General features: G+C 43.3%; 1 protein-coding gene across 12 annotated transcripts in view; it reads left to right on the top strand.

Annotated features, from left to right (window-relative positions):
- LOC121110641 overlaps positions 1-23,380 on the top strand; it is a 79,457-nt gene extending 56,077 nt beyond the window's left edge. For 4 of the 12 annotated variants that reach the window (XR_005859485.2, XR_005859490.2, XR_005859486.2 and 1 more), the window contains 2 exons: positions 21,290-21,438; positions 22,319-23,380. Coding sequence is in view for 2 of the 12 variants with exons in the window: in XM_040699661.2 (XP_040555595.1) it covers positions 21,290-21,438; positions 22,319-22,368 (199 nt within the window). In the remaining 10 variants the exon portion in view is untranslated. Of the gene's footprint in view, positions 1-21,254 lie in introns of all 12 variants that reach the window. The other 8 variants (XR_005859487.2, XR_006939167.1, XM_046940746.1 and 5 more) reach the window with 3 other exon arrangements.
- Positions 23,381-24,790: the final 1,410 nt, after the last annotated feature.

A 24,790-nucleotide genomic window follows, 5' to 3' on the forward strand; every position in this document is an offset into this window, starting at 1 on the left:
TCTTAACTCAGGGATTTGGGGTTGGATTTGATGATCTCTAGAGGCCCCTTCCAACCCCTACTATTCTGTGATTCTGTGAATAGCTTGTGGTTAGTGTATATATTCTATAGTAGAGTTTTCTGCCCAATGTTTTTGCATATTATTCCCAGAAACACTGTGTTTCTCCCCAAATGGAATGTTTGCTGCTTTGCAGGACATCCATACTAGCAATGCTGAAGTGTACAAGAGCAACGACATGGCATGCTTCAAGTGAGACTTGGTACACGTCTGTTTTGAGCTAATAATCAATTGAAACGATATGTTCCCTGTATAAATGCAAGATCTTCACATGTGCGTCCCCAGACAAATTACAGACATTTCACAGTGACATCTGTACTTTTTTCTTTTTTCTTTTTCTTTGTGGTGGATAACAAAAAATAAGTATCCTGTTATTTTGTGCATGAAATCTGATAGTGAATGAGACACCAGAGAGAATTCTTTGGTGATAAAAATTTAAATAGATCCATTTATCAACGTGACAGAGATTTGACCTGAAAGTTAAAGTGTTTGGAAGTTAAGTGGGGTTGTATAGCAAAAGTTGTGGCTGCGCTGCAGATAGACTCTAGTTTTTGTAAGTTATTAAATCAAAATAAAAGATATTGACAAAACAATAAATTGCCCATATCACCCCCATCTAATAGCTTCTGGGAGCGCTAAATACATTCTCCACGCTAAAGATGTGTGGAGCCTTTTCCTTACGCATGCTTTTGTTCTAGCAGCCGTGCCGTGGGTGGCTGTGTAGCATTACAGTGAGTGCTGTGCCAGCAGTGTGCTCAGAGCAGGAGTGCGGGCACCGCGCTCTGCCAGCGTCACTCTTGGACTTTGCAGATGGGGGACTTAATTGCTCTCCTGGGGATGAGAAAATAAAATGAAGGGTGCTGATATCTTCTAGATGAAGGAGAATTGGGGAGCAGCTGCTCCGTGGGGCATGCACCCCATGCCCTGAGCCATTTTGGGGAGCGAGGAGCCTGGACAATTAGTGAAGCCTGCATTATGATGCTGTGCTTGGAGGGGTGGGTTTGGTACTGGGGAGCGGCTCTTTCCCCCCCAGGTTTGTTAGCTGGAACCTGCTTCCTCCTCTGACTCTCCAGCCTCCACGGGGTTACAGGGGCATACCCCCCACCTACAGCTTCCCCACTGAGGAGAGAATGAGTCTGGCTCTCTTTAGCTTGAAAACGACACAGATTTGAGACTATTTCCCCTCCTGCCGGCTTTTCCATGGAGAGCAGCATAGAAGACATTACTATTTATAGTGCACAGTGAGTGTACACAGCATGGTGTCCACCAGCTTTTCAAGAGAGCATCCCACCAGCCTGAGGGGGTCGTGCTCAGCTGTCCTGGGGGGATGGGGCCCTGATCTGCCCTGCATGGGGGAGGCAGGGGTTTTTGGGTGGGTAGCACCCATCCGCCCTTGCAAAGATATGGGTTTCTTTTACTTATTTTTACACTGAAAGACTTGCCTCCCTGTTCAAAGGCAAAGTTATGTTCTCAGCAAAAATAACATCAGAGTTTTAAGGTGAGGAAGAGGGGTTGCCCTGAAGCACTGATGGTGCAAAGGAGTTGTACATCTGCAGAGTCTGGTTTGAGGGCGCTCATCTGGGCTGACAGCCACATACATACCCAAATGTGCACCCCAAGAGCTCTGTATTTCTTGGTGGTGTGTGACTCACCATGCAGTCCTATCTGTGCATCCCACTTCAAAAGAGCACAAACACTGCTCTTTGCTACTTATTATCTAATATTTCTAGTATTGCAGGCATCTTATGCAGCAAGGCTCTGAAAGGTATTCTTACAGCCCGAGGAGCCCCAGCTGAGGACATGGTCCCATAAAATGACCATGCCTCTGTCTTACAAAGCATCCCTGTAAAGAGGCAGAACAGCCATGGCTTGAAAGGAAGACAAAAAAGTGTATTGGTTTAACTGAGGCTTTTTAGGGAGGTTCTGGGGGATGATGGCCAGCAGTATGTTTCCCCACTGCCCGCTCAGTGCCCGGCTCCTGTGTGACATGACGTCTCCTTTTATTTGTTTATGGCTTTGAAAAATCAGAGCATCTTCATCCAAGCTCCATTCTTGATATGAAAAAGATAGCTGACAATGGCAATAAAAATAACAGTAAGCAGTTGGAAAGGCCCAGCTCAAATCATGCTCTGTCAACAGCTTTTGCAATCTGTATAAATATGAGTGGAAAGACAAACAACTCTGATTTCTCTTTAAGAATGTGAGTATCCATTGTCGTAAATTTAAATTAGGATGTTTTACTTGTACTGTATGTAAATTCATTCTTGGCAAATAACCCATGTCCACTAATGTATGTGTATTTTGGGTCTGTATAGTTTTGGTCTCTGTGAAATACAATGAAATTTGATAGCACACAGAAATACTTGCATGGAATGTCACATTTTTTGTGTGTGCTTCTCACATATCCATAAAAGAGTTTACACATTTCTAATTACTCATTCAAAAAGAGACTTTACAGCACTTTTAAAAGAGAGCCAATTTTTTCCCCACTGTGTTCTGTTTTTACAGCTTGTGGAAAGCTTATTTAACGAAAGTTTAAGTAATCAGCGAAAGTCATTTCTGAGAAAAGACTGACAGATACGAAGCCTCTTTTCACACTTCATAAGAGGTGGAGATAGTAGCCATAAAATTTACAACTGAATAGTGCTCTGTTTAGCTTAAGTTATAGAATTATTAGTTTTTCAGGCATGTGATAGATTCTAGAGAGGTTAAGTGTTATAAATAATTCTGTGTGCTTTGTATAGCTGAGATGTGTGTGCAATACTAATAACAACCTAACCCTCCAAACCCAGCGTCCTGCTCACTCCCATGGAGCTGATGTTGAGCTGAAAAGGTCTGTTTGGAGCTGACTTTAGCTTCATGGTATATTAATAAAATGCCATATGTTCCCTTTGGAGGGGCTCACCTCTGGCCATGAATGTACAAATTTCTGGGCCATGAAAAGCAAAAGCCAGAGGATGTTGGGTGAGAAATGAGGGACCAGGGAGCTGAGCTCCATCATCAGGTCTGTGCTGGCTCCTGCAGAGTGGGGACCTCAGGTTCGGCTGAGGTTGGCCGCTAATTTTACCAGGTCTTGGTTGGCAAGAGGAGAACTCTTCCTGCAGCCTTGGGGCCAGGATTTGTCTCATTCCTGGTGGCTCAAGGAAGTACTGTGAAGGAGCATATACTTATAAGAGATGACTTATAGAGTGACTGAGAAGAAGTAGTGATTTTTTTTGCTGGTTTGGACCACTTATGTATAAAAAGAGCAGGATAATGAGGAAGAGCTTGGCTGTATTATGTGATCAAATAATTCAGGAGAAGTTCCCATTTCAGCTCATACAAATTTGTATGCCTTGTAGAGATGGTAGCAGGCATCTGAACGTGACTGTTTCTGAATGTTATGAGATGCCCAGATGTTATGGCAATGGGTGACACACAGAAGTACTTGCTGCCACATCAAAATAAGAAAACAAACGCATTTATTAAAGGTGTTTAAATGTGAAGCTCTCCATATCACCCTTTCAGCCCGGAGTTTTTGTAGTGCTTTAGATGTAAGAGCTGACCTAGGAACAAACAGCAGAAATGTCTTCATAGTTCTTTATAATAGCATAAACTGTGAGAGCCGGAGTCAGGTCCCACTGAAATCACCTTGAGGTTTGCCATTGGTTTCGAGGATGGGAACAGGGCATGCATTTTGCTCAGGCAGGGATGTTTTGTTCATCCTCTCTGTGGCAGCTGGGGTAGAACATCAGCACAGCAAAGTAGCTTTGCCATACAACTTGCATCGATCTGCAGTTTAAGTGTAGCGTTGTTTTTGTATATTTTTTTCATGCCAGCCTAATGCAGCCAGACCCATAAAGTTCGCTCTTGCACCAGATTACAGCAAGGCCTGTGTAGCGTTTGTCAGTCATGCAGAAATGGTGGTGGCACTTTGTTCCTGTCCAAGAGCTGGATTTTGTGCTAAAGATTTTGGTCATTCAGATGTGCAGAATTATCTTGGGCATAGTTTTAGTCCTGGGGAAATGATGCTGAGAGGTGCTTTGTACGTGTGGCATTTGTGGAGAACGATGTGTGTGCCGAGTGCCATTTGAAAGCTGATACGACACCATTAGCTGCTCTATTAACAAGCACTTTAACTAAATATACAGCAAATTCTCCTGTGTATTCACGCAATGCAAGAAAAGTGCTTATCAAACCAGTTTGCAAATTCCCAGTGTTTACCTCCAATGTCTATCTCACCTCAGTTTAAGGTTTTCTGGGCTTTGACTGCTTAGATTTCAGGTACAGGTCTCAGTGGTGGGAGAAGCGCCTCAGTTTTGCAAACCCAATTGATTTTCAGCTTTGGTCCTGATACCACCAATTCCTAAATCCTGTTCAGTTTGCTCTGAAAACTGTATTCCGGAGGCGTTTAGCGATCCTGCATTCAAACGGTTAATTTGCACTATGTTCTGTTAAAGAAAAGGAAAACTGTCACCCTGTCATTTCAGAGTCTGACACTAAGCTTGTCAAAAGAGACAGCTGTTAAACTGAATTACTGTTGACATGCAGAGAAACGGCCCTTGCCAGATGTAAAGGACATCTGCGGCAATGAAGTGGTACAGGGTGGCTTTTAAAATGTGGTCATACTGGTATTTGAATAGAGCGTCTATGGCATTAAAACGTGGCCTTGACTCAGACAGTTTAAGGCAGCGAAGCAGAGCCAATGAGAAGCACAAAGAAGTGCTGATCTGTTGCTATATCCATAACTTATGCATGAATATGAAAACAGTGCAGTGTCAAAGCTATTAAGCTCTTATCTTGTATCCAGGAGGATGTGGGTTTAAAACACAGTAGGAAATATTTTGTATTTCTGGGTCCTTGAATGCACAGATAGGTGAGGTGTGAATTCATAAGGTGGATTATGCGGGGAATGAATAGAAATAAGTCTTCTTGTCTCCAGCTAACAACTGCTCAGATAGGAGTTGCAGAGGGCATTAAGCTGTGCAGTGAGCACGGGATGTGTCTCACCAGCGCCGATACGGCTGCAGCAAGTGGGGAGTGGAGGTGGAAGTGGGCATGTGGAAGCGGAAACAGCTGCAAGGAGAGGTCAGCAACATTTTGTCCATGTATCTTAACAGGACTTATGTTAAAGAGCTGGGATACCAAGTTCATTTTCTTAAAAAAAAAAAAAAAAAAATGAAAACAACCAACAAAAACGTAGAGATGATGAATATTTTATGGTTGAGGTATTGAACTGACAGTAGGGAATTCTGTATGTTATGTAAGTGTATGAGTCTTAGATTTGCGTGTTTGTAGGGTAGAAATAAAGCTGTTTTGGGGGAAAAAAAAACAACGTATCAGTTAAGCAATTTTGCTAAATGTATGAAAAATGAAATGTTATGAGATGAAACGTATTCATTATGAAATGAAATTGATGTTTGATGCTAGAAAAAAAAATTGAGACCAAACATCATTTTGAATATGTTAGCAGATCATATCTTGATGATTTATTTGTATGTTTAGCGGTGGCAGAAACCAAAGAATTTGCCATCTGTAGGGAGGAAGGCAAGTGATATTTCCAAATCATATGGGACGGAATGCTCCTTTCTGCAGGAAAGCAACAACAGTGTGTTCTAGGCAGTACAAAGGCTGGAAGGGGCAGGTGTGAGAGGTGTTTTCTATCCTTGTAAGAGGGATATTTTCTTTCAGAGAACCTGAGCTTCTCCATGCAGGATGACTCATTCCCCTACACTTCCTCTGAGGGGCTGAGATCATCTGACCTGGAGTCCCGTGTTGTTCTGACAGCATCCCTTTACCATGAAAATGCATTAATCAACAGCTGGCAGAGGTCTCCCAGGTATGAAGGAGGCAGTAAGCAGTTGGTATTCAACCACCATGGCAGTGGGTGGGGGACAAAGCAGTGCTGGGTTTCCGCCATCCCCAGGAGTCAGGGTGCCCTGCTTTGTCCCAGGCTCTGCTCACAGTCTGTCAAGAGGCGTGGTCCGTGCTGAGCTGTGGGATGTTACATTGGTTGGTTCCCCCAGATTAACCTCTGTGTGAGGACAATATTGCTGCTTGACAGGCAAACCAATGCTAGTGGGCAGCTGGCCAACTCTGTCTGGTGTGTGCTGCAAGCCACGGAAGGGAGGAAAACTTTGTTGGCATTTTGATAAGATCTCAATGACAAATACAGGAAAGTACGTGTAAATAAAAGTGTGTAATTAGAGAGGTGTGTATGTATTCCAGCTTCCAGAAGACAAGAAGGCACGTGGCTGCCTAGCAGGGCTGCCACCATTTCGTGGCTGTGCTGTGGGGACCGCTGGGAGACTTCCAGCTCAGGAGGGACAGGGAGAGACACCTGAAAGGAGATCACGTTCATTTTCTGCCTTCCTGTGCAGATGCTGTGCATGCTGTTGTCTGGGCTAAACCAGCAACAGTACAGAAGTGCTCTGCGAGGGCATTTCTATGGCTGGGATGGGGTTGGGGACGCTGCTTTCCTTAACAGTCTCAGGGGAATTACCTGACCAAAAGCTCAAATACACCTTCACCACAAGGATGGCTTGTGCTGCAGTGAGAAAGGTTGAAATCTCAATATCCACTCTTTAACGTTCAAGGAGAACTCCAGCTCTGTTTCAGGTTCCATCCAGTGCAGACACGTTTATTTATGTAAGTTTAGCTACACTGTAATTATTAACTTTTTAGGAACAAGCATGAAATGGGCTATTTAAACGAACAGCAACAACTGTGCTGTTAGATGGCAGGTTCATCTGTGCTAACTCTTCTAATATCATCATTAGATTATTAAGGCTTTTCATGAAAAATCTTTCTCCTGTTCTGAGCTTTCATACAGCTTCTGATTTTGATTGACACTAAATAAAATAACTAACCTATAAATTATAAACCATGACTTAAATGACGTATAAATGCCTTATCTGTAAATCACTGCAAGGATCATCAGTGTGCAATGTTTGCGATTCTAGAAAATAAAAATATATTACCAAGATGATAATAGGGCAGAATGCAGTTTTTCCAGTGAATGCTCCCACTCCACACTCACGTTAATTGTAATAATCAGACAAAGAAAAAAGCCCAATGCCATCAGCCCTCTTAACTTCCTGGGTAAAAAATTAATCACAGAGATACACCTCAAAATCTTTGTGAGTCGTCAAACAGCCAAATTTCTGTCACCGAAGTCACTCCTAAACTGATGCTTGTAAGTATGTTTGTACTCACCTGTTTGCTGATGTTGCAAGGCATCTTTCTTCCTCACTTTGTTCAGGCTGAGGAATGAACCTTTCTGAGTGCTGCGTATTCCCTGGAAGACGCTTTGTGCCCACGATGTGTTGTACAGTGAGCAGGGTGAGTTACTCCTGCTGAAGATCTACCCCCAAGCTTTAGTTTCTCATTCAAGTATCGCAGACAGTACTGGAACTAGGTCACTGACAAACAGAAAAGAATACACAATGGCTTGTTATAATCCGTCCATTTGCTTAGGAAGCCAGAGAACTCCACGGAGTGAAAGGACTCTGCGTTACTTTTTAAATAGCACGCTTATATTATTGTTTCTAGTTCCATTTTATATAGCCAGATGGATGTTTATTGCTGTGCTAGTTATTCTGTCCAAAGCCATCAGTGCCATGGGCTCAGGGTTAGCTCAGAGAGGCCATCATGTATGATTAGTGCTCGGTGAGTACCATCAATGTGCTTTACATTTGGCTGTACCAGTCCTATAGTGGAAGACGTGGCTCTTGCTCCCGTGGGGGCTGCAGTGTAAAATGACTTAATAGTACATTTTGGGAGAGATCTGAATGCATGTTATAAATGACTAATTTATTGCTTGAACTTAGCATTTTCCCCGCTTAGAGGTATTATGATTTCTATGAATATTTCACTGTAAAATAGGTATTCCTTTTCTCTGCAGTATGAATCTTCCAAATGAAGTGTTTGTTACTGTTCCTTGCTAGGATGCTCATGGCATATTTCTGGCAAACACCTAAAATTCAGTTTCCAAGGCTGTGGACAGCAAAGGGCATGTTAACAGAGACAAAATGAGACTGCTGCTGGTAAACATCCTCGTAATGATAGGAACACTTCTCAATGCTGAAAGCCATCAAAAGAGCTAAGATATGCATGCACACCATAACTCCATGTGTGGTCAATGTACCAGGCAACATTTACTTTGGATTTCTGCAGTTCAACACTGCAAAGAATTTAGGATCTTCATAAACTATAAATCTTACAGAACCATAGAATCATTAAATTGGAAAAGACTGCTAAAATCATCTAGTCCAACCGTCCATACACTCAAACGTGTCCTTCAGTGCCCCATCTCCCTGTTTCTTGTATGCTTCCAGGGATGGTGACCCCATCACCTCCCCGGGCAGCCTGTGCCAATGCATCACCACTGTACCCAACCTGAACCTCCCCTGGTGTACCTTGAGGCCATCACCTCTCATCTTATCACTGTTATCTGGGAGATGAAGCCGACCCCACCTCACCACAGTCTCCTTGCAGGGAGTTGTAGAGAGCAGTTTTTAGTGGTGCAAACCCCTTTGTGATCCGTACTGATTCACAATGTGACTGTCAGGGTAAGGTCATGAGGAATTACAGTGGAAATCTCTGGGAGTCCCCTGAGGCTGACTTTCAGCCCGGTGACCAACACACTGCATTTGTTTGTTTATGTGGCTACTTGGCCATTCTTACTGCTTCTCTTATATGAACTAATTTACCCTATAAAGCACCCCTTGCAACAATCAATGACTCATTACATTGAAGACCCGCAGGAAAGATTAATTGAATGAGAAGTATGTAAGAGGAATGCTCAACTTTTGTATTTGTAGTGACCTAGATATTTAGTGCTTTCTTTATGCTGAGTTCTTGTAAGCTACAGGAGAGGTTTTTACCTTGAGCCACAGGGAGTTCAGCTGGCTTAGAGTGTGGTGATATTTCTTAGACACACTGAATCCGGTTCATTTATCATCAATATCCACAGGAAATAATAATCTGTAATAATAATATATAATATTATTATATACATATATATTATTACATATATTATTATATATGTAATAATAATAATCACATATATATGTATATGTAATAATAATAATCACATTTCTCTGAGCTCTGCAAGGTTCTTGTTATGAATTCTTTCCAGCTGCTTTTCTCATTCCCAGAGAAGAATTGCATGTGAAGGGTTACCGCTTACCCATCAGTTACTCTAACAATTATTGACTGATAACCACTGGTAATTCTGACTCTGTGACAATCTTTGATAAGGATTTTGTGTAGTTATTATGCTCTAAAATGTTGCCTCACCCGTAAAGGTCTTGAACTTCAGGCTGAGCAGCTGACATAGCCACCTTTTCTGGATCCTTGAATAGAAAGAGGTTAATAATATGGACCAGGGAGCTTCTACGGTTATAGAATTGCAGCGTAAAACTGGGAGGCCATTCAAAACTGCTGCTTTCTGGCACATAGCAGTGATTTAACCCGGTTCTCTTTTGGTAAGTAATGCCTGGCAGGCAGCTCGGGAAGTGAGGAATGGGGGAAGAAACGCATGTCACCTTGGGGCAGTTCCTGTTCTGTCCAATGGTTTCTGGAGAAAGAAAGTTAAGCAAAGCAATAAATTAAGAAATTAGAACAAGTTAAAAAAGAAAAAGAAAGAATAAAAAAGCTATGGCTCATCTCATGCCCTTTACATTCTTTGCACTTTGGGTTTTGCACTGCCTTTCAGTTGGGATTTGATTGTCTCCCCTCGCCAAGAAGCTCTGCTCACCTCTGTTCCTTTCCTTCTATCTGCTGTAGGTTTATGTTTTCTTTGAGATCAGTGTATAACTGCAGCCAGACAGACTTGCACCACCACAAAACAGATTTGCTGCTCCCCTTCCAGCTGAGTGAGTGATCCCATAACAGTGGGGGAATATTTCCCACCCTGGGAAGGCTCAGAGCAGGGATGCTGACCCAAAAGGAGCTGTGAGCAGTCCCAGGACATGCTGATAGTGAAACTGGTACTGCTGCAAAGAGAAGGGAATAACCCCCCACCTCCCCGAAGAACACATCAGCTATAATTACTTTGCTTTTAAAGTAATCTGGGAAAAATGGGGGGAACAAGAAAGAGAGGAATGAATTCTCTGCTCAGTTTTAAAGCAGCAAGAATTTAAGTAATTTCAGTGCAACGTGTTAATTAATATTCCCAAAGAGCTGTGAAGATAATGTAGAGGATAAATTCTTCAAACTGTAGGTGACCAACAGAAATGTGAATGGATATATGATACTGCCTCTGCTTTTGCTTGTCAGCTGATAAATTGCATTAAAAGTGGTGCAGACGCATGAAGGATTTCTGCAATACTTTGTTCTCAACTGTAAGCAGTTGTAATTGCTGTAGGGAGGTTATGCTGTGCTGTAGGGCACGGAAGGCAGTACTGTGAGGGTATGCTGGAAAAAGAGATTTCAGTCCCAAATGGATGAAACCTGAGATATAAATGCATGTCTCAACCCCGTACTGTGGATTTTCAGGGAGAAAACAAACTGAATGGTATTAGTACTGCATTGAATCTATTTGTTCTGTGGATCAAAAGCTGGATATTTTCCTTGCTCCTGTGTAATTTTATTGAAGAGAAATTGTAGAAAGCTTTTGCCTTAGCATTTTGTCCCAGTCTTTTCAGTGCTTCAAGGGATTGATATAGGTTACATAGTTGGCTTTCAGGCTAGTCTCTCCCTCAGTAGCCCTTGCAATTCAGTGGGACTGATGGATTACAGCTCTTTGGAAATCAGATCCTAAACTGGTCAAATTGTGTATATTTTGCTCTCAACCTACAACATATAGCTTGAAAATAATAATAATTAAAAACAACAACAACAACAAAAAAGCCAACAAAACATATAAATTTGTCTCTTTATTTGAAGGTACTTTAATATCAAAAGAGACTTTCTTCAAGCTAAGCAAACACTTGTTACTGAACTAAAAATGTTTGTTGTGAGGTTGTATTAGATGTTAGTACACAGTAGCACGTTGCTGGTAATTTTGGAGCCCATAGGATTTTCAGCAATTGAAGACCCCAGTGAGCAGTGTGTCAGTGTGCAGGCATGGGTTTCTCACTGTGTTCTAGGAACCCCAACCTGCTGCCCAAGGATGTTAGGGAGAAACAACAGTGATGAGCTGATATTTTGGGTCATAATTGTTAGTTTCAAAGAATGTTCATGTTAAATGTAATGTTGGGCAAACCCTTGGGTCACTGGAGATTCCTGCTTTTGTTTGGCATAAGGGAAATAACCTAATGTAGTGGGGATCTCAGCCTCTAACTGCTGCACAGTCCTCATGTACACTCTGCAGTAAACTGTTGTATGTTGTAGTTAGGAAAGATGATCACTGGCGATTTCATGAGATGGAGAAAGGTCCAGGCAAATTGAGAACGGCCAAAATTGGTGGAGAAACTGGTTTCATATGAAACAAAGATCATCACATAGCAAAGAAGAACTGATGCTTAAGGTGATGCATTTTTATATCCAGAGACAGCCAGCCCCGGGTGCTTTCAAAGTAATTATCAAGTTGAATCTGGGAATAACCTTGGAGGGAACGGCAAAGCCACCAAAGAAAGACAGCAGAGGAATGTGACGATGAACTCTGGGAAGAAAACGCAGTGCCACGAAGAGAGGGAACACTTGGGCACCTGTTGTGACAGCTGTGACTGAGCACACAATGACCAGATCAGAGTGAATAATGAGAGAATCTGCTCATTTAAGAGTGTATACACAAACTCAGCAGGGACGTGAAACTGTTTTGCTTTGTTTTACTGATAATGTGTTATTGGAGTCATGTCTCTGGCTGTGTCCTAGAGTAGGTTCAAAATGATTACTTATATAACACAGGATATATTTAAGTCTGGGAGGAGCAGTAGGGGTGAAACGCATGTATCTCAATTTCTGGTTTAGAAGCAAAATGAAATTATGTTTTTCTGAATGAATTTATTGATTTCCATTTAACTAACACAGGAATATCCGTCTCAAGGTCTAGGTTGCCCTTGGAAAATCTGATCTGTGAAGTAATTGCTGAGTCAGATTAAACTATTAACATCTCTTACCAGATTCTGGCTCATCCCCTAACCCGATCTATGTCACTCTAAAAATAACCTCCATAAAAATAATCTCAGTCCGAACTGCAAAAGTTCAAACCCATCTCTGGGTGGCTTCAGCCTGGGAGAAACTTTTGGCTGATCCACGTTCATGGGGCTCCTTCTCCTTGTAATGCCGTGCTTTAGAAGGAGGTAGGCATGTTCTGGATTAGTTTGGGATTAAAGAGCACAATTTTTAAGTGACAAATGCATGCTTCTGGCAAAATAACACCATAAGTGAGCAGCAAATTAAATTTCTTTCATATATAGAGCAGAGTAATATGCAGGACACCATAAGGGAAAACAAAAGGGAAAACAGAGCCATTCTTTGGTCACCAAGAAACAGCACAATCTAATACAACTGCCCACATTGACAAATAATGGCATTTTGCACAAGAATAATCACTGCTGCTTTGATTTAAAGTGAAAACCTTATTGAGGAACTTTCTACGAGGACAAGGTGTGTGGAATGTAAATACCTGGGTGCAGCCAACCCGCACAAAATGTATTTGGAGAGAGCCTACTGGGATGAACTGTGCTTACAGACCATCATGCACAAGCAATAAATTGCTGTAGGGTTTGCCAACTAATTTGGCGGAGGTATGAATTCTTTATCTATTAATCAATGTAGGAAAGCATGAAGCACCTATAAACCATTCATCTCACTTTAGTTTCTTGTTTAAATTTAATTAGCATTGGTCTGATTTCACTTAAAAAAGTGGAGGTACGTTTGAATATAGAGGTGTCAAACAGAGTATCTGGGACAGCGCTGATGGTGTGAAGTCTTAGGGCCACGAGTCACATTGTTTGGACATTTTTCTCCAAAGTGAACAGCCATAAAAACTCCTTTCAGGGAGACCCTTCACTCACGAGCAGAAAACAAACACGCACCAGGTGCCACCACCTTGCCAGTGTGAAAGGCATTTGTAACATCATGAACCAATTCAGTTCTGTCTTGTGCCTGCAGGCTTTTTCTCCTCTCTCAGCAGTCTTTTTTCCCATTTCTCTATTTTTGTGTATATATATAAGGATGATGTTAATTAGAGAAACTTAATTTCTTCAGGTTTTACATTTATTCTGACTTTTTCTACTGCTATCTGTGTTGAAATTTTCATTAACTGCACTAGGACAAGAGTTAGACCAATGCTATTTTCTCAGCTCTCTCACAAATCTGTTTACCTTTTCTTCCCATAATTTCCACGAGGATTACGGATAAGGCAGTAATCCATGTACCTAGTTATGGTATGCCTTACAATGTGCATACAGTATGTGATACAGAGAGTTGCAACAGCAACTGTAGAAAGCCCCAGTGGGCCACTTGCAATTCATTTCATGTAGGTGTGACTTCAGATCATTTAAAACATTTACTTTTTATTTTTAATAAGAGAATTCTTTGAAATGCCTTAAAAAAAAGAAAGAAAGAAAGAAAATTCATTGCTAAGCCTTCGAGTCATACATGCAAGACTTGAAAACTTCAGCTTCACTAAAAAGCATGCACTAAATATGATATACATTGATGCACGCTTATTAGGGCTAAATACTGTTCTCTGGGTAGTGCCTAGAAATTTTAATTAATTTCAGATACGCCCTATTTTTGTCCACGCATGCAGATTTCAAATCTGTGCCTTCGCTGATTTTGACACGGTGCGATGATGTCTCCTAGCTTTCAGATGTCTGGCTCTTAGAGTTGTGAAATGATATAGCAAATGAAAACAACAGTTCCAGCCTCGTCAATCTACTTTTCAGTGGACAGATGCCCTGGCGCTAGCAAAGCATCATCCCATACAATACCTCTTGGCAGCCTCCAAAAAAAGCCTGAAATCTCCCAGACACCAAAGTGAAGCAGGCTCCTCACCCCCAAAAGAAGTCTTGCTTCTGGCCACGCTGCAGCTCCTGCAAGGGAGATGTGCATAACCTCTGTGTGTGCTGTGCCTGATTTGTGCACCAGTATGTGATTTCTGGTCTCTAGGATAATCAATCCGGTCTGCTTCTGGAGCATGGTGCCTCTGGACAGTGATAGATTAATGGGTGAAGGTCCAGGTTGGTGCACTGGGGTTTCTGGAATAAGCTGGGTTGACTGTTACAGTTTGTAGATTGCATCATTAATTAATTAAATGGTATAATTAATTACGGATTTAAATATTTTATTGGATGCTTATCCAGTGGGATTTGCTTAAACCAGATAAGGAAATGTGAGGCTCTGAGCTTCCCTAGGTCCCACCAACACATGTCATGGCACCACACAAATGGGGGCCACTCCTGGGGACCCCAACACAGCTGGCACAGCTTTGCAGAGCAATGCCTGCCACGAAGTACATATCAATCTGAAAGTCTTGCAACGTTGGCTTAAAAACATCCAAAACTCATGGAATTCATCATACAGAATAGTGTCTGACTGAAAAAGAAGACAGTGAATTGTTCTGGTACAGATGAGGTTTTCTTTTGGCTAATGATTTGTTTTTAATGTCGCACACGGTATTGTGAGAACTTGCATCATTCGGGCTTTCTTAATGAATTTGTATTGCTTGCATATTAGTAGGAATATTTCCACTGCAGCAAACACCATAAACAGTTTCCACACTGGGGTATGTTATACTGCCACCAGAATTGGTTCTTCTGATGGTTCATTTCTTTTATGCTGAGAATTCAGGACCAATTCAGCTTGGTTTTATGCATCATTAGAGATTTACAATTACTTTGCTATAGTTTCTTTCTGGAAGCCTATCTCTCATGGTTAATGCTATGGGAGCCCTGTTGTGTAGAGGCTGGTATTAGCCACCTTATAGCAATAAAGCGTTTCAGAAGGATTTAGAATTATGAGTGCCTAAATTCTCCGTGCAGTGACTGTAATGCTGTTATCCCTTGCTGAGCTTGGGTTGAAACACTTTTTTCTCCTGCTCAAATTAGAAAAAAAAAATGCTGTTTCTTCAAGAGGTTTTGAATCATTTACATGTAATTTTTTTTTTGTCGAACTGCTGCAGTCGGGAAAGAGAAATTGTGAGAAATTCCATTTGGATTTCATGATGCTTAAAATACATTTATATTGCATTAGTACATAATGAAAAGAAGGCCTCCTCATTTTTCATCTCACTTTTAAAAAGCATAATCATTATTTGGGACTTTTCTTTGCGTGTTAGATTTTATGTGTGTAACCAACTCAATAAATTTCTCAACGTTTGCCTTTGGACAACGAGCATGAGCTGTAATCCACAACATTCGTGTTTCAGATAAATGCACTCCCGCACTGAAACAAACATGATACATGGTGAATAATACGGGCCCGATCTAAAGCCCATTAAAATCAATGAAAAGATTTCAAATTAACTTTTATAGCCTTTAGATCAGGCTCTAAATGGGCAAATTACAGTTATGGAGTTTCCCATTTACATACCTGTGCGATGCACTTAATATATTTTATGGAATTGAAATTACTTGGTACTCTTTTTCATGCTTTTTTAGGATAAGAATTTGCCAAGGGCATCAACAGCAGTTTTCCAAGGCTTCAGAACGAGGATTATAGAGTCAATCCACAAATGACTCAAATCTGAAAAAATGGACGTGGTTATCAGAGGGACTCTGACAACGGCGAGGTCGGGAGTGCGTTTTGTATCAGACATCCTTACCTCGTCTCATGAACGCACTCAGGGCATCAGCATGGACCGCTGGTCCGGGGGAATCATGTAGGACATCTAGGGGAATGTGTGTGAGGTCTCACCCTTGTGTCGTTTTAAATAGATCAAATCTTGTGTGAGGCTGGAAAAAGGACTAATGGCACTGTCGAAAATGAAGGAGGGAATCAAGCGTCGCAGGGAATTCTCAAATCCTCTGTTAGAAGCCAGTAATCTTTGTTCTTGTACAGCACTTCTTGAATCCCACTGAGAAGGCACCGGGCTCATCTCCGCATCTGTGCTATCTGCTGCCTCCGTCAGCACCAGAAAGGAATGCCCCTACCTGCTCCTCGTAATTAAAAACCCCTTTGGAGCAGCACTAGAAATAAGCCACCGCGGTATCTGATTGAACCTCTTAAAGAACTGTCACTGATCACCTTCCCTGCTCTTGATGGAATATATTTATGCATTATAAATACACTTCCTGTGCGTATGCCCCATAAATCACATTTAGCACTTGTATATGATGTATAAGCATCTTCTATAGAATACACAGAAATACAGATGCCAAACTCCCACAGAGTTCATCACTGGAAAATGTTTGAAGGATCTGATCCTTAATATTTAATGAGGAAGATGCTATTTCCTTCCTCGGCTTTTATCTCTGGTTTGGCATAGTCATTAAATTTCTTGTTTCCTTGCAAGGTTATATAATTTATGACCTAATTTTAGACTTTCTTGTAACTGCTCTCAAATACAGAGTATCCGAATTTCTTTCTACAGAGTGTTTCGGCATCAGACAGCAGCTAGAACACGACTGCTATGAGAACTGTCATTAAGGAGTTGCAGGCATTAGAGGAACACAGCACAGCAATGCTCAGATAGCATTACGGGATTGCGTTGTATTTTTATTTTTCCCCCGTAAAATATGATTTAGCATCATTTCCACATCCCACCATGTGCAGTGCCTGGCAGGAATCCCCAGGTAATACAGTAATTGCCCAACAACTGCTATTACTTAAAATATTTTCTTGTAGCAGCTTCTGGCTTTCAGGCCTCTCTGGGACAAACTCACATGGCCTCAGGTGGGGAGGGCTGGGGATGCTGGGAAGGTGAAGGAGGACTGTGAGGGCTTCAACCCTGAGCCCTCACCCACTGAGCAGCCAAATGTTGGCAGGCACAGATTTTTGGCAGCAGAGGGGAGGTCCCTGCCTGCCCACAGGGCTCCAGGCAGCATCGCTTCCAACCAGCCGCTCCCACCTGCGGCTGAGCCTTTGGCTTTACTCTGGGCTTTGGGGAGCAAGAACACCTCTGGGGGGCCACGCTCTGCAGCTCAAGGTGTTTCCAGACAATTGCTAAATGAATTACGCTAAAGCTGCAGCCACGGCGTTTTGTGTCGGCTGTATGTCCACGCTAATTCAGTGGTGTCATAAATAGCGCCGTGAGTTTCAGGTGTTTTGTCAATTCAAACTGTACTGCTCAGACCAGTCTTTCATCGAAGTTAACATAGTGGCTATTGCATTAATGCACTTTGAGAGCGCTTTGTTTGGGTGTTTAAGCGGGAAGAGTTCGCTGTTGAGGACAGAGTTGGATGCCTGCCTCAAGCCCAGAGCAGCAAATGGATGGGATCGGGGCGTGCAGCTCTGCATCCCCAACATCCCAGCTTCATGCAGGGTGGGATGGTGAGAGGAAAATCATCCCTATGGAAAAGTGACTTTACTTCTTGGAATAAGAAAGGTTGGACAGTGCATCTGTCTGGCCTTAATGGAGCGGTTCCAGGAAAGCGGCAGCGACCAAAGCGTTTTCAGTATCACATAATTCAAGAGTAAAATCGTAGTCCCAATTACCATTTCAGCCATTTCTGGCCTTGGGAAACCTATGCTAATATTTATTATTATATGATTGACCTACGATTTCTTCATCATTTACATTAGCGAGTATGGTATTCATAGTAACGTCCTTTAAATCATATAAGCAGATGTCAACAGTGCATGATGAAGTCACACCCTGCAGATTTTTTATTTACTTAGTCCATTTTTTTTCTGATAGAATAACACTGTGAGATGCATAATCTCACCTCCAGAAGGCCTCTAGGGGCATATATAATCACGGAATACATTTTCTATAATCTCACAAAATGAGTCAATTCTATCTGAGGCACAAACAGTTGTACCAAGTCAGTATTTCACTTCCATCACTGCCTGACATCATCTTCTACACAGCTCAAGAAAACATTTACTTGGGTCTTTGACATGAGTTGCCACAAAGCCTTTGCAACAAAACATTGAGGACAGCGAGGAAGTAAAATAGCTGGTTTGATTTAAGAACTTCCTTAGCCTCTGTTCAAGGTGCGGGAGTTAGATCTGTACATTTGTCAGATGCTTCACAATAGCCTGACTGGCCGTATGCACCTCCAATCTCCGCTCTTCTGTGACCCACCCATGCACAAATCAGATTCACGGAATCATTAAGGTTGGAAAAGACCTCTGAGCTCATTGAGTCCAGCTGTCAGCTCATCCCCACCATGCCCATAACCGTGTTCCTCAGTGCCACATCTCCATTTTCACCTCCAGGGATGGTGACTCCCCCACCTCCCTGGGCAGCCCATTTCAATGCCTCACCACTCTTTTGGAGAAGAAATTTTTCCTAATATCCAACCTGCACCTCCCCCATTGCAACTTGAGGGCACTGCCTCTCATCCTACATTACATCTCATCCTGAGCTGTGCAGAACAACAGCATCTAGAAGCTGGTCCTCTTTCATTATTATTATTATTATTATTATTATTATTATTATTATTGCTATTATTATGCACAAGTGAGCATCTCTGTGATAGAATTAAGATAGGGCGCTGGTTTCCAGGAAGCATTCTGAGACAAGTTGTCTCTGATGCACCCTGCAGCACAGAGCAGCCGTGTTTGCCTCCGGTGAGCGGCAGAAGCTGCTCCCAGGAGTGCCCTGGCTTTGATCCAGATGTGGAATAAAGGCTGTGCATCTCAGCTGCACCTCGTGGGGGCATGCTGAAGGCTGGCCCAGGCTCCCCGCCTCCCACTTTTTCTGCTAAATCCACATCTGCTTAGGTCTACTGGCACCAATCTCCTTGCACGCATCTTCTTGTTCCACACAGGCTGTATTTCTCGCAGGCTCTCACATCATTTTCTCTCCCCTCACCCTTCCCAGTGCCATCAGACCTATTCCATCGCCTCTTTACTGAAGGTAAATTCTTCCAACCTCCTATTGTCCTAAACACTTACCTGGCTCAGCAGGTTTAGGATGTTTCTAATAGAAATGTGCCCTCCGCTGTCCCAAGAACTCAGGTCAGTGGCCTTACCCATCCTGTGCAGCAGGGACCTCTGCTCCCTGGTCATGAAGTACTGAAAATCATAGAATCGTTTGAGTTGGAAGTGACCCTTAAAAGCCATCACTCCAACTCCCCTGCAGTAAGCAGAGACACCTGCAGCTCATTCAGGTGCTCGGAGCCCAACCAGCTTTTACCTTGAGTGTCCCTCATTTCTACACGCAAGGAAGGTGAAAAGGTCAGAATAGCACTGCATCATGGTTCTGAAGACTGGCACTGTACAATAGTGAGTAGGAGTTTCTGTATCGAGGCACGTTACGCACACAGAACCAAACACCTGCAGTGAACCTCCTCAGGCAAAATTCGCACCGACTTCAATAGCATTTATTCAGAGAAGGGCTGCTGGCTGCGCTCAGGGCATGGAACATATTCCTGACTTAAGAGGCACTTATAATCTACTGGTAAGAGACTTATCAGCAATGTAAGAATGATTTTTAAGCAAGCAAAGTATCCTTCCTAGAAGAAATATACTTCTGGTGAAATTACTTCTGCTGTCAGAAGTAGTTTGGGTAAGCCCCTGTGATTAGGGATGTTGTTGCCCCTTATCGTACCAAAGCAAACAGTGTCAAATACTTTGAACTTTGTAAATAATTGTTTCCAAAGTGGTGTGTTTTGTGGTTGGGGTTTTTTTTTTTCCCTACAAAATGTTTGAAGAAAACTGGTTTCTAATCCTTTTACAGCTCAGCTTCTTCCCATTCTGGATATTCCTTTATTTTCCTTCTTTGGGCTTTAACATTGCTTAGATGTTATAAACATCTCCTTTAAGGGTAAATGTAGAGCTCTTGCTAAGACAGCAAAAAGGCATTCTTAGAGCTTTAATAATCTGGAGTGAGAAAAAGAACAACAGACTTTATTTGGAAGTGCCACGGCCGCTGGTGCTGCAGATGGGGACAGCAGCCATAGGAGCTGCAGTGGGACATGGAGGAGGAGGAGGCGGAGGAGGAAGAGGGGGAAGAGGATGCAGATGGAATGTGGGAAAATGATAATGCTGGAAAAACAAGGCCTAGTAATGCTAGGCCAGTTGTCCTCCCACACCAATGGGGAGAACATACCCCTTGCTAAGCCCAGCAATGGAACTCGTGTTTTGAGTCTTTGGGTGAGAACCGGAGAGCGGTGGACCCAAAGGAGCCCACAGGTGGTTTGCTCCCAGACTTAGCTGAAGAGGATTAAAGCTTTTTGGCATCTAATTTCAGACTTCCATTTTTTTTTTGTTTTTTTTTAAGGGTATGATTTTTAAGAAGGCTCATTACAGCAGAGCCCCCATGGGGCTGCTTGTACCTTTAGCCACTTTCCGCCTGCATTGCCAGCTCCTCTGCATCAGATGCCACCAGGCAGCACAGGGTGCAGTGGCTGCGGCGGCCAGGTTTGCTGCCAGGCAGTGCTGGCACTGCTCCTTCCCACCCGGGGGATTTCTTCCCTGACAAATTTTGGCTCCTTCAGGTTGCTTTGTAGCTGCACAGAATATGTAATGTTCCACGCTGGCGGAGAGGCTGACAGGGAAGTTAAATACAGACTGCAAAGATAGATCATCTCCCAGTATCACTTTGTTTTTTTGCTGCTCTAAAATCAGTTTGCTTGTTCCTGCAGCTCCTATAAAGCCAGAAGAGCTCTCTATATTTGCTTCCTGGATGCCTCTTTCTCCTCTGCCTATAACTATAAAAGCAGCTTTTCAAGCTCCAAATCAGAGATAAATTGGAATCACTGCTGAAGAAATAAAACACAAGACTAATCAAATTGTAGCGCAGGAAGCAGCCTTCAGCCACTGCATTTTTGAAAGCTATTTTTAGAATATATTTTTATTTTGTCACTCCATATGGGAAGTCAAACCCATATGGTTTGGGAGAATGGAAGGTTGGGCTTTCACGGAGCTCTCACAAACCGTCCCTCCCTGGCCCCATACTTAAACATGTGCTGGAATCCGATTGTCTGCAGTGGGATTCAGCACATCAGCTCCGTGCTGGCTGAGGCCTGGAGCCCTGCCTGAGGTTGTCGTGGTATTACTCCCTCCTGAGATGTCAAACTACTCTGTGTTCGTTAAATCAGTCTCCAGTTAACTTAGCTCTTCTTAATTATGACATTTCTAATTCATACATCTTCCTTTTTTTTTTTTCTTTTTTTTTTTTTCCCCATCTCCATTTCTTCATCTCCCCTCCGTAGTTTGGATGCCCTGATGAACGCGTTTGGTCCAGCAGCAGCCTGCACGTGAAGCTGAGCATCACTCTCCTGCCCCATGCACAGAATGTTGCAGATGCCAACACCAATGGGACGCAAAATTCTGCCCACAGCACTCCCATGTGTGCTGATGAGACAAGAACTGACCAGGAAAGGTCTCAACCAGCTGGTAAAGTGTATTCCTTCTGCTCCCGTCTACCAACAGCTGTGCTCCTGAGGTCCCCTTTTTTAGAAGCAAGTGAAGAGACCTCAGTAAGAACAGCAGTGTGATAACAGTTGTGGGGTGAGCTGGGTTTTTCCTATCAAACCAAAGTCTCTCTCTAACAATGACAGAACCCCACAGGTCTTCTGGTGGGGAGCACAGCATCCAAAATCATTGCATGGGTAAATGAAGACAGCTAATGCTGTTTGCTGGTTTCAGCTTGATGTAACCAATTGCACTGGTCAAGTTAAGCTGCATGACAGTGTGAAATACTTAAATAGCCATTGTAGTGTTTCTGAGAGGACAGCTGGCTGCAGGTGCTCTGCAAGATCACAGTGCAGCGTCATGCTTTCAGAGCTCGCACAATGGGCAGAGGCTCAGAAATTTGGGTGGCATGGATGACACAGGTTCAGCATGGCCAACCCCCCGCAGAGCTGCTTTCTGACTGCAGGGGAAGTCATCTCCCGTGTCGCTTTTGATTCAGGAGCTGTATTTGGCCTCTGCGTGGGAGCAGAGCTAAAGGAGGAGCGCGGCATTGCCTGCAGCATTCGGCCTTCAGCAGAGCCCCGCGCCAGGCAACTCCTGCACATCTGTGCTGACAGGGCCGTGACAGGAGGTCCCCAAACCAGCAGCCATGCTTTCATGCCTGTGCTGAAAGGAGATGCACAGCAAGGCAGGCAGGAAGGCTGCACGAGGCAGTGCTGCTGTGCCTCCTGCCTGCACCGTGTCAGCCGGGCTGCGCCGTTCGCCCATCTTTGCGGGAGCACATCTGTGCAATGGAAACCTGCGGGGTTTGCTGCACTCCTACTGACAGTTCATATTTTAATCCTTTTTGTTTTCTCTTTAGGAAACAATTCTCTGACCTTTTTTTGTGTGAAGTGCAATGGCGATAGATAGCACTGTGCAGCGAGGAGTTCTGAATGATGGAAATGCAGAGATGTCTGCTGAGGTTTGCATACTGCTGCCACCACGCAGAGGAGATCTCATACTGAAAGTGTGATCACAGCTGAACCCCCATATGGATTATTTCAATGGAAAGTCAAGAAAACAGCTATTGATTTCTCTTTCATGAATATAAAGCAGAGATCTTGTGTAAGAGAAGACAACGTTAAAATAACCAAGCACCAGAAGGGGCTAAGGGAAAAGCCTGAGGTTAGAGCAGAAAGAAATGCTTGTATTCAAAGTTTATAACCGTTTTGAAATAATAAAAACTGTGGTTAAACTATTTACTTCAATTAGCTTCATGGTCAGGAAAACCACCATCACTTAGATCCCACTTATAAAAATGTGTTCTACACCATTCTGAAACCCCAGAAGACAATAAAAAACTGTGGGCTTTCTGATGTTTGAGTGTGCTGGGATTAGGTGCAAGTTGCTGGGCGTTCCTAGAAACACTATTTCAGAACATTTGAACACTCCAACTTTTGGATCGGTCCGTGCAGTTGGGCTACGTGTGCGATAGGGGTGCCTGGCTGTGATGAGATGGACTTGTGATGCTGCTGCCTTCCCTGAGCTTCACCTCCTCCAGCTGAGCATTGTGGCCCCGGCGAAGTCAACCAAGAGTTTGCCGTAGACTTAATGGAGCCAGAATTCCATCCCAGGAGAGGAACAACTGAAGTAGAGTGCCACGGGCTGGTGGCCTGTAGCAATCTCAGGTGATGCAGGAGCGAAAATGTCCTTGTCACGTAACTGATGTCCTCAGCCCAAGGTTCCCTGATTTCACTCTGGATTTTCTGCTGCGTTTCTGTTCATTGTTGTTGCAGCTCTGTGGATAACGTGTTAAGGGGTTGTTCTTAAGAAAGAAAGATTTAACTTTTTTAAAGGGACGGGTGATTTGTAGAAGACGTTTGTGTAATTTTGTATTCTAAATGTGATTTATTTTTATAAATAAATTTGCATAAAATCTCCAGCCCTTGATGTCATAGTCCTATTTTATCTTTAATTCAGATGCTCAAGAAATGTAAATTATTTTTACAGCTAAATAAAAGCTATACAAAGCTGCCAGGAAAGAATAATGAGATACACATTGTGCCATGCAGCCATGATAAATCCAGCAGCACCATGGTTACAGTCAAAATGTGAGGCCATCAGCAACTAGGGGATATCAACACATATAGATTCCTCAAACCAATCTTAACTGGGGAAGCTCATGACACCAGGTCAGCAAGAGGAAATATTTACCTAAAGGATAGACAGGCACCTAATAGGAGGAACAGCTGGTTTATATAGCAAGGTTTTATTATGGAATAAAAATATCATAGTTGGGCCATGCTCTGTGTATATGCTTTGCAGAAATAAAGATATCAGTGAATTACTGGTGGATGTGCCACCAGTGGTACGAGGACAGTCCCAGGGAGGTGAATTTGCAGCCCCTGGGTCAGAGTGGTAACCTCAGCGCCCTGGTGCAAGGCTGACTCACGCAGTAAGCAGGAGATGGGCTAGCCAAGCAGCAATTAACTCAAAGATGAGGAGATAATTACAGAGAAGGAGGGTGTGGAGAGCCCCAGCTGACACCAGCTAAAGGAAAATGAATAAAAGGTGCCCTGAGGGCAGAGGCTGCTCCTCTGGTGAGGAGGGTCAGGACTGGGTTGTGTGGAGCTACAGGAGGACAAGACCTGCTTCCCGTGACCTGCTGGGCTGGAACAGGTAGGCCTTCTCGTTCTATTTTTGTCTCATCTCTGGCTGCACGTCATAGAAATGCTGCTTTTTTGGTGTGTGTTTTTTGCTGTTTCTTTTCTGCTAGAACCACCTCAATCCATTCAGCTCTTCAGAGCTTAAACGCACCCAACTGAATCTGGTACATATGCTGCTGACTTGTTGCTATTCTCCATTTTCTAAATTATGGTGGTGTTGAGTTAATTAAGCTCAGCATTTCAGGTCATGCAGCTCCAAGAGTGCTACCCAGTGCCCGGAGCTGGGTGGCTGCTCCAGGGCTGGGCAGGAGGAGGTGCTCAGGAGCCAATGGTGGACAGGTGCTGCCAGTGTCCTGGGGGGGAACAGCCTGTGTGGGACTGAAGGGCCTCTGGGCTCTTGGCATCCTGAGTAGCAGAGCACTGTGATCCTCAGTTTTTCAAAGTGTGGAGATAACCGTATGCAGCAAATAGGGGCAGCCAAAAACTTTCCTCAAACTCAGTGCTTTGTTTTGCTGAATCAGGGCAGTGAATGTGCGTGCCTCCCTGGAGGCCCTATTGACTCCTAAGGACCGCTCGTGTGCTGTAGTAGAGCTAAGTGTGAAGGCTGGTTGTGATCAGCACAGGCATCCCTGGGTGTCAAGCTCTCTGTGTCTGTCTGTGAGGTTAATGACCACTGGGTGTTACAG

The sequence above is a fragment of the Gallus gallus genome, chromosome 4, assembly GCF_016699485.2.
Source record: "Gallus gallus isolate bGalGal1 chromosome 4, bGalGal1.mat.broiler.GRCg7b, whole genome shotgun sequence".
NCBI lineage: Eukaryota > Metazoa > Chordata > Aves > Galliformes > Phasianidae > Gallus > Gallus gallus.